At 57.8% G+C, this 7,901-nt stretch overlaps 1 protein-coding gene across 1 annotated transcript; it reads right to left on the bottom strand.

The window, feature by feature from the left end:
* Nucleotides 1–4,795: 4,795 nt before the first annotated feature.
* On the bottom strand, nt 4,796–7,291 carry SIGMAR1 (sigma non-opioid intracellular receptor 1). The gene is made up of 3 exons (XM_031062869.1): nt 7,240–7,291; nt 6,587–6,679; nt 4,796–6,323 (listed from the first exon to the last, which is right to left on the bottom strand). Exons 1-3 carry the CDS (start codon nt 7,289–7,291, stop codon nt 6,097–6,099), a joined length of 372 nt encoding a protein of 123 aa, XP_030918729.1. The 3' UTR covers nt 4,796–6,096.
* Between the last annotated feature and the right edge of the window lie 610 nt (nt 7,292–7,901).

The raw sequence follows: 7,901 nt of genomic DNA, 5'->3' as shown, positions 1-7,901 counted from the left end.
CGGCGGGCTGGGAGACCCCCCAGTCTGTGTCCATGTGTGGGTGCTGGGCGAGGGGAGTGCATGAGGGTGTGTGCAGGCTGCGCACTCATAGATGTGTGAGGAGAAGGGAGTGTGAAGGAGGGAGGGTGTGTGAGGGGTCTGTGCGCACGTGTGTAAGAGGGTGCTGCACCCATCGCACACCTCTCAGAGGATCTGTCTGTGTGTGGGGATACCTGTGTGTGCTGGGAGAAGGTGAGTGTGTGCTCGTTGCCTGCGTGTGTGCAGTGGGATGGATGAGCCTCCCCCACAGGTGTGTGTGCAGGGTGTCTGAGCATGCCTGTGCACAGTGGGAGAAGTGAGTGTATTAAATGTGGGGGAGCCCCCACACACCAACAGGAAGGTGCCCAGGGTTTAAGGGGTGTGTACGCCCTGGTGGTGCGTGTGGAGGACGTGTGTCCATCACCTGGAGCAGTGGCCATGCACAAGTGTGTGTGGTAAGCAGCGTGCATTGTCAGAGGGGCTGAGCAACTGCAGTATGCACACACGTGTGTGTTTGCTCTTGGGGACAATAATAAATGCCCTCTATGTGTCTGTGGGGAACTTGGGGGTGTGTGTTTTGTGTATTCACCTGTTGGTGTGTGCATTCTGTGTTGGGAAGGGTAGGAGGGGTAGGAGTGTGCACACGTGCTTTTTTGGGGGAGGTGGGTGTGTGTGCTCATGCTACCGATCCATGTGGAGGCACAAAGGGGTGTCTGGAGCAAGCTCCAAGTGCTGAACCCTGAGCTCCATCCTCAAGGGCTGGGGTGTCACTGCAATGTGACCCATGACTGTCAGGCTAAGACTTTGAAGGGATTTTTGTGGCAGGTGCTGTGGGTGCCTGGCTGCTGGCTGAAGGGGTCAGATTGTAATGTAGCCTGGATGCCCAAAGAGGCTTCCTGGCACGGGTAGAACAAGGCTATGTGTCTCTGTCACTGGAGTGGCTCAATGCTCCTGGCTTGCCCTGTGTCCCTGCTTGCAGTGGGGTAAACTGGCACTGTGTGTCTGCAGGTGTCAGACAAGGATGTAAGTCAAGGGGAGAGCACGGCACCTCTCTGCCTTGGGTGCTGCTCACTGGCAGCATCCCCTGACTGTTTCCTTACTCTCCCTGCCCCTGCCTGTCTGCCAGATTTTCCTGACTGCTTTCTCCATGGAGGAAACTTTGCCAGGAGGCAAAGGAAGCACCCACTCTTCCTTGGGCTTTTTTTGGCCAGGGCAGCTTGGGGAGCAGCATTGCCCCACAACACTGGGATACAAGGGACAGTGGCTTTGATTCCATCCCACGGCCAGGGCAGTTTGCCACTGAGACTTCCTACTGCTGCACTGGGTTTTGGTGGCATGGGATGACAGGAGGCTGGGTGGCAAGGGCTGGTAGCTCTGTCCCCTCCATGGCCACCTGTATGCTGCAGGGGCCAGGGGCAGCCAGCATGAGCCAAGTCTTCCCTTTTCCTTGAAGCATCTTGAGGAAAAACAGCCGCTGGCCATGCTGATGGCAGGAGCTGACTTTGCTCTCAGGCTCCATGGCCCAGCTCTGTCTGCTTCACCACTTCCCTCTGTGGGGGAAAGCTGCTGCTTCTGTGCTGTCCAGTTTCCCTATGAACATCTCCTGAGAAGCTACCCCATGTCCTGCCACAGCTCTGGTGATTCTCAGGGCTCCTTAAGCTCCTGGCACCTCAGCTGCATTGTGACACAGTGCACCATGCTCACCAGGGAGGCTCTCCTGGAAAAATCAGACCATTCCCTGGGAGCGCAGGGCAGCTCCCGACCCTGCAGGGCCCCCAGGCGCTGTTTATCTTTGCACAGGAGATAAATTAGCTGTCGGCCATCCTATTTCAGGGCTGGACAGCTGTAGCTTGCACTGGCCCATCCCATCCCGCTTCGGCAGAGGCAGGGACCTCCTGGTGCTTGCCAGCCCCTCTGAGTGCTAGTCAGTGTGGCACTCGTGTTGAATTGCCACTGGGAAGATGAGACCTGGCCCTATTTCAGAAGGATCCACATGGCCAGATGACCCTTGGGACTTATTGCACAGGACCCCATGCCACATGGTTCCAGCTTCCCCTCCCACTGCTGCTGCCTTGCACCCCACTGTGCTGCACCCTCTGCTCTGGGCTGTGCCTTATCCCCTGAAAGCTGGGCTGGGTGGGGTGAGACAGATGTGGTGACTTCTCCACGGCCCAACAGGAACCCAAGTGTTTGGGATAGCTCCCCTTCTGCAAGGCAGAGAGGTTGGGGTGCTTGGGTCAGTTTAGCACCCAGACCAGCTAGTGGCACCACCGAGGTCTCCAGAGGGTGCAGCGTGTCCCATTGCCTTGGGCATGGCCACCAAGGGACCTGTCCTACTCAGCTCCTCTCTAGAACCTCCACAGTGATAACAGCAGCTCTGGGGTTCTGCACATGTTTCATGAAGTATGTCAGGCTCTCCTTGGGGCAAGCAAGCAGGACCGTGTCCCCTTTGCTCCACTGCTCAGCATTTCACACCCATGGGGTCTGGTGATGCTCCCAGCTGGAGAGAAATTCCCCAAATGGCTATTGATAGCTGCAGCTGAGGCGGCACAGATGGATAGTGAGGGTATAGACGGGCACAGCAGACAGCAGAGCAGAGTGAGAGATACTTGGAGCAGAGGGATACCGCAGGAGGAATCGAGAGATAGATCCTGAGGGCTGATCAATACCCACTGCATGTGGAGGGACAGCAAGATAAAGCAAGTTGCAGGGGGAAGGTGTTAGGAGGGCAGCGATCTGCATTTGTCCTGGTGACAGCTCTGGGGAGAAGGCCCTCATGGTTGCTTCAGCTGGGATGTGGGTAGAGTCAGATTTGGGGTGCAGGGGCCTGTGGCTGACTCTCCTTGCGCATCTCCCGCCACTCCATAGGGGTTTTGGGCCCTTTGGGGTGTCCTGGGGTCCCGTGTGGTCTCTGGACACCAAAGGGTGTGTATTTCCTGTGTGTCCTGGTCACATCTGTCTCTCCAAGGAGTACCTGCTGCCTGTGGGCATTTTGAAGGACGCTGTGTCCCTGGGCAGCCAAGGGGGAAAGGGGCAAGCCCTGGCCGTGGCACAGGGGCTGTGCTGCAGCTGGGTGATGATGAGCTTCCAACCTGTTCCTCCGTTTCTCCATGAGAAGCAAATGCTGCAGGCAGCTGGGTCAGGCCAGCATGGATTAGGGCATGGATGAGGAGGCACGGGAAGAAGAGGCAGAGGTACCAGCAGTATGCAGAACTTGCTGTGTTCAGAACTCATCTCTTCTTTGCTGGTCATTGGAGACACTTACCTGATTAAGAGGTTGCAACCACGAAAGGGATGCTTTCTGTGACCCTTTAATGAATGCTTGGCACTTGGTGCTCCATGCTGGGATGGGGGCGACCCCTCCTGCTGCAGCAGAGCAGCCAAGGTGCCTGGGTCTAAGCCCAGCTCCACCCTGCTGGCAGTTGCCCGAGCTACCCCATGCTATGTGGTTTTTCTGCTTGTCATGGTTTCTTTCTTCATGCCAGCTGAGCTGGGAATGCTGAGGAAGGAACCCCCAGAGCAGCCTTTTGCATGGACAGGGCTGCTGGCCCTGCAGCCAGGCTGGGGGGGATCCCCCGCCCGGTGTGGAGTTATTGACACGGGCACTACAGAAAACACTGCTGAGATTGTTCACACTAATGTTATTTAGCAGCAATATTTCCGTAATAAAAGAAATCAATGGGCAAGAGAAAAGACCTGTCCAGAGCTTTGATTTTCTTATTTTAATGGCATACTTATTTACTCCCACCAGCGTGCCCATCGGATTTTCATTACGCGGCCTTCGCTGTAAGTGGAGCGGTATTGATACGAGCTGCTGAGTTAGCGCCTTGCTGCGCGGGCCAGCTCGGGTGGGACTGCTCGTGTGCCCCAACGGGGCCCTGCCAAACCCTGGGAAACAGCCTGGGGTGAGCCAGGGAGCCTGGTAGCCACAGAACACACGTATGTGCACACACAGACCCTGCCCATGCGTGTGCACACACACACACACAGACACACACACAGAGCTTGCCCGTCCATGGGGTGCACACCTGCTGCCATGTGCACTGCAGGCTGTGCACACGCACAGGTGTGACACACGTGTGTCACTTACATGGGCATGCTCACACAGAGGAACAAAACTCCGGCTACACCCATGCACACACGTCCTACCCACATGTGGCCCAGCACTCACACACCTGCAGTTGCTCTGTATGGACAGATGCCTGTTTATAAATGTGTGATAAATGCCTGTTTATAAACGTGATGCCATTTTGAAGTATGTGCCAGCCCCCCCTGTTATGCCCACACCCACCTGAAAAGTGTCCTACCTATATGCACACACAATCTGTGAACGCACACACGCGTGATGGGTCTGACAGCGTATGTGTGCACCTGTATGTGTGTGTGTGTGCAAACCTCTCAAAACCACCCGCTGTGTGTGGGTCCAACCATTCTCAGGGGGCCACAGACTCAGCACTGCCACTATCCCTCAAAAGGATGGAGCCCCCCGAGCTCCGGGATTGCCCATGGAAGCAGAGACCTGGCACCAGCCCAAGCCTTTGGTCACCAGTGACTGTGGTGGTGAGAGGAGTAACAGCACCATCTTCTGCCACTCCCCGGGAGCTGAGGCAGGGCTGATCCTGCCCAGCGATGTACTCCCAGCTCCCAGGACCTTGAGTGGGATGATACCAGCTTCCCCGGGGACACCCAGCTGTCAGCAGTACTGCTGCTGAGGCTGCAGCTGGCCTTCACTGTGGCACGGCTCAGCATGCTACAGAGACTCACCCAGAAACCCAAGTATGTGGGATGAACAACTTTATTACCGGTATCTCTGTTCAGGTAGCAAATTAAGAACTAGCCCATGTGCAGGGCTGCTGGTCAGCAGAACAGGGACAGTCCGGGGAGCAGGAGAATCAACATGCTACAGGCCTGGGTGGCCAGGAACACACTCGTGTGTTTGGCAGCAGAATGGAGGTGAAAGCCCTCCACCAAGCAGTGAGCTCACACGGGTCTGACCACAGGGGCGCAAGCAGGGTGCACATCTGGGTTTGGCTGGAGTATTACAGCACTCTCTCGGCAGCCGGGATCCCATGCCGGGAGCTGAGCAGAGTGGCTGTCCCCAGGGGGTCTCACAGCCAAGGGAAGCGTTTTGAGGGGTGAGATCCCATCCTGAGCTAGTACAGACATTTGGGCACTCGAGGACACTAGGTGCGTGCATAGCCAAGAGGCCACGCAGAACGGGGTCTCCGTTAAGGCGACAGACGGTGGGTTTCCCCCTTGGGGGGCACTGCCTGGAGAGCACTGTGGGGAAGTGACCCTCTTCCAGCCCCAGCCACCCCCGAGGGCAGGTGACACACAGGGGAGCAGGGGGCCCTCCAGCACAGAAGCCGGGCTGTGGGGAAATGACCCTCCTTCCAGCCCCAGCCACCCTGAGAGCAGGGGACACACAGGGGAGCAGGGGGCTCTCCAGCACAGAAACCGGGCATCCCCCCACTGCCAGGGGGTCTCAGCACAGATCCTGCCCTGTGCCAGGGTGACACTGTGTGCTGCCAACCCTCATCAGCAGGGATGGAGCCACAGGAGATGCTGCCAGCTGGACACAGCACTTTGCGCTGCCCGCAGTCCCGGCAGGCTGCCAGAGACAGGGGGGACTCACTGGCCGACCTCTGCAATGGGTGCTCTGGTCTGGTCTACCCTGTGCACCCTGCCCCGAGGGCAGCATTGTTCCCCTGATGTCTCAGGAGCTGAGGAAATCTTTCAGGGCCCGGGGACAGCCAGATCCAGCTTCTCTCCCACTGCATGCTGAGGGCACACAGGGGTGTTTGTACACTGCAAGGCCACTCCAGCCCCGAGGGATGGAAAAGCAGGACGTGACTCCGATAGAAAGGAGGGACAGGCAGGTAGTAAAGAGAACTGATGTCCTGTGTTGCTGTGACTGCCAAGGTCCCTCTGTCCTGGCACCCTGTTGGCCTGTGGGGAAAGGACAGAACAATTTGGGGAAGGCACAGGGGATCTCCTGCTGCCTCTGCTAGAACCTGGGCTTGGGGAGGAAGGGAAAGGAGCCAACTGGGCTCAGCAGGGTGCCCTGGTGAGACGGGCTCAGCACCCAAAGGTGCTGAAGAAGGCATTTGCTTCCAGGAGCAGCCCCTTTGCGTAGACACGCAGGGTGTAGAAGAGGGTGACGAAGTCCTGAGTGCTGAAGAGGGTGTCAGCCAGGGCGAAGGCGAGTGTGGAGGGGATGAAGCCCCGGCCGTACTCCACCATCCAGGTGCCTGCACTCCACTGCACTGACGTGGCCTCTCCCGCCTGGTGCACAATGGTATCGCCTGCCAAAACACACAATCAGCACTGCTCCGAGGGGCTGCCCCACATCCCACCCAAATGGGAGACATGGGATTAGGGCCTGCAGGGTTGAGCCCATCCCACCCCAGCCATACTCCCTTTTCTCTTACTACCACCCACTGACATGCTGGGACGTGCTACTGGGGACCCAAACTGCTCTGCCCTGAGCTCTTGGCTTCTGTTAGCTCAAAGGAAGAGCCCCAAAGACATGGATGCAGCCCACAGGTCACCATACTGCTGCACTTACCTGGATAGTAGATCTCACTTCTGGTGGTCCCCTCCTTCCATTGCCGGAATGTCCCCGAGATGACAGTGTCAGAAATATCTGCCCAGTAGCGACCTGTGGGAGCACAGACAACACTGCCTCAGCGCCTCCCTGCCAGGGACAGCACAGGAGCCCAGGTCTGAATCGTGGAGCTGGAGGGTCAGGATGGCAGCCCCAATGCCTCAATACACCAAGAAGTACCAACAGCTCTGATACCCTCGCTGTCTGTATGAAGAGCCATATACCACCAGCCAGGGCTGCTTGGTGTCCTAAAGCCCCATCATTTCCAATTTCTTTGGCATTTGCTGCCTCCTGAAGTATTGGGAGATGAGATGTCTGCCATCGCCTGCCAGCTGGATGCAGCGTCCTGGCCACACAGCATGTCACACACAGGGACCTGCAGATGCTGCAGGACACCATGGGGGCTGGTCGCCTTGCAGGGAAGGTTTGGCCAGCATCATTCACCCCATACAAGTAGCAAAACAGTGGGCTCCCTGTGCTGGGCACACCATGGCCAGCTGCACCTGAAGAATGGAATAGAAATAGCTCTGAGAACTCCCCTGCCAGCAGCCTGGTACCCCTGCTTACCTGAGTGTCCCCCAGTGTCGACAGCTGTCCCGAAGAGCAGCACGTACTCGGTGAGCGAGGCATGGAGCAGGCACATGGAGCCCATCCACCCGCCCGCATTCACAAACACCCACTGCAGGTCCTCATCTGGCAGGATGTGCCCTGGGTGCTTCTTTCGCAGCTCCACAATGATCTTGGAGAAAGCCAGCTCATGGTCCAGCCCTGCAGCACCCACGGTCACTGTAAGTCCCCGGCACAGAAAAAGCTCAGCCGACCAACCCCCCCAGATCCCCTGCACAGCCATAGGGTTTCAGTGCACCCCTGGAGAGGTCTGCCTAGGGAAGATACCTCTTCCCTCCAGCCATCAGCTCCCGCTGACCCAGCTCCACCGCCTGCCTGGATGGTGACAGAGGATAAGCAGCGCCGAGTGCTCCAGTCCTACAGCCCGTCCCAGGTGTTGGGCAATATGGGAGTTATAATAACGTGACAGTGCCCCTGTCCTGGTGACATGCAGCCCTGACCAAACTCCCTGTGCCTTATGGGGACAGCCCTCGTCTGAAGCCCCGGGCCTCACCCACCTGGGGCTTCAGCCCCAACCAGGCTGGATCATGCCGCTGCCCTGGTTCCCTTTGCTCCAGTCCCATCTTCCACCCCGCTTTTCCTGTTGCTATTCCCCGGTACCGATCCCCTCCCTCTCCCAGTCTTGCTGCCCAGGTCCAGCTCCCTGCCT

Source organism: Geospiza fortis, unplaced genomic scaffold (assembly GCF_000277835.1).
Source record: "Geospiza fortis unplaced genomic scaffold, GeoFor_1.0 scaffold878, whole genome shotgun sequence".
NCBI lineage: Eukaryota > Metazoa > Chordata > Aves > Passeriformes > Thraupidae > Geospiza > Geospiza fortis.
The sequence above is the reverse complement of the archived record's forward strand: the minus strand, read 5'-3'. Positions and strand labels throughout refer to the sequence as shown.

Excerpts from the sequence above, each read along its gene's own strand:
- SIGMAR1 (XM_031062869.1), bottom strand. The coding sequence starts at position 7,291 with ATGCGGGCGGGTGGATGGGCTCCATGTGCCTGCTCCATGCCTCGCTCA. Across the intron at positions 6,680-7,239 it reads CTCCATGCCTCGCTCACCGA|GTCGCTACTGGGCAGATATT; the intron begins GTACGTGCTGCT and ends GTGCTCCCACAG. Across the intron at positions 6,324-6,586 it reads AAGTGAGATCTACTATCCAG|GCGATACCATTGTGCACCAG; the intron begins GTAAGTGCAGCA and ends GTGTTTTGGCAG.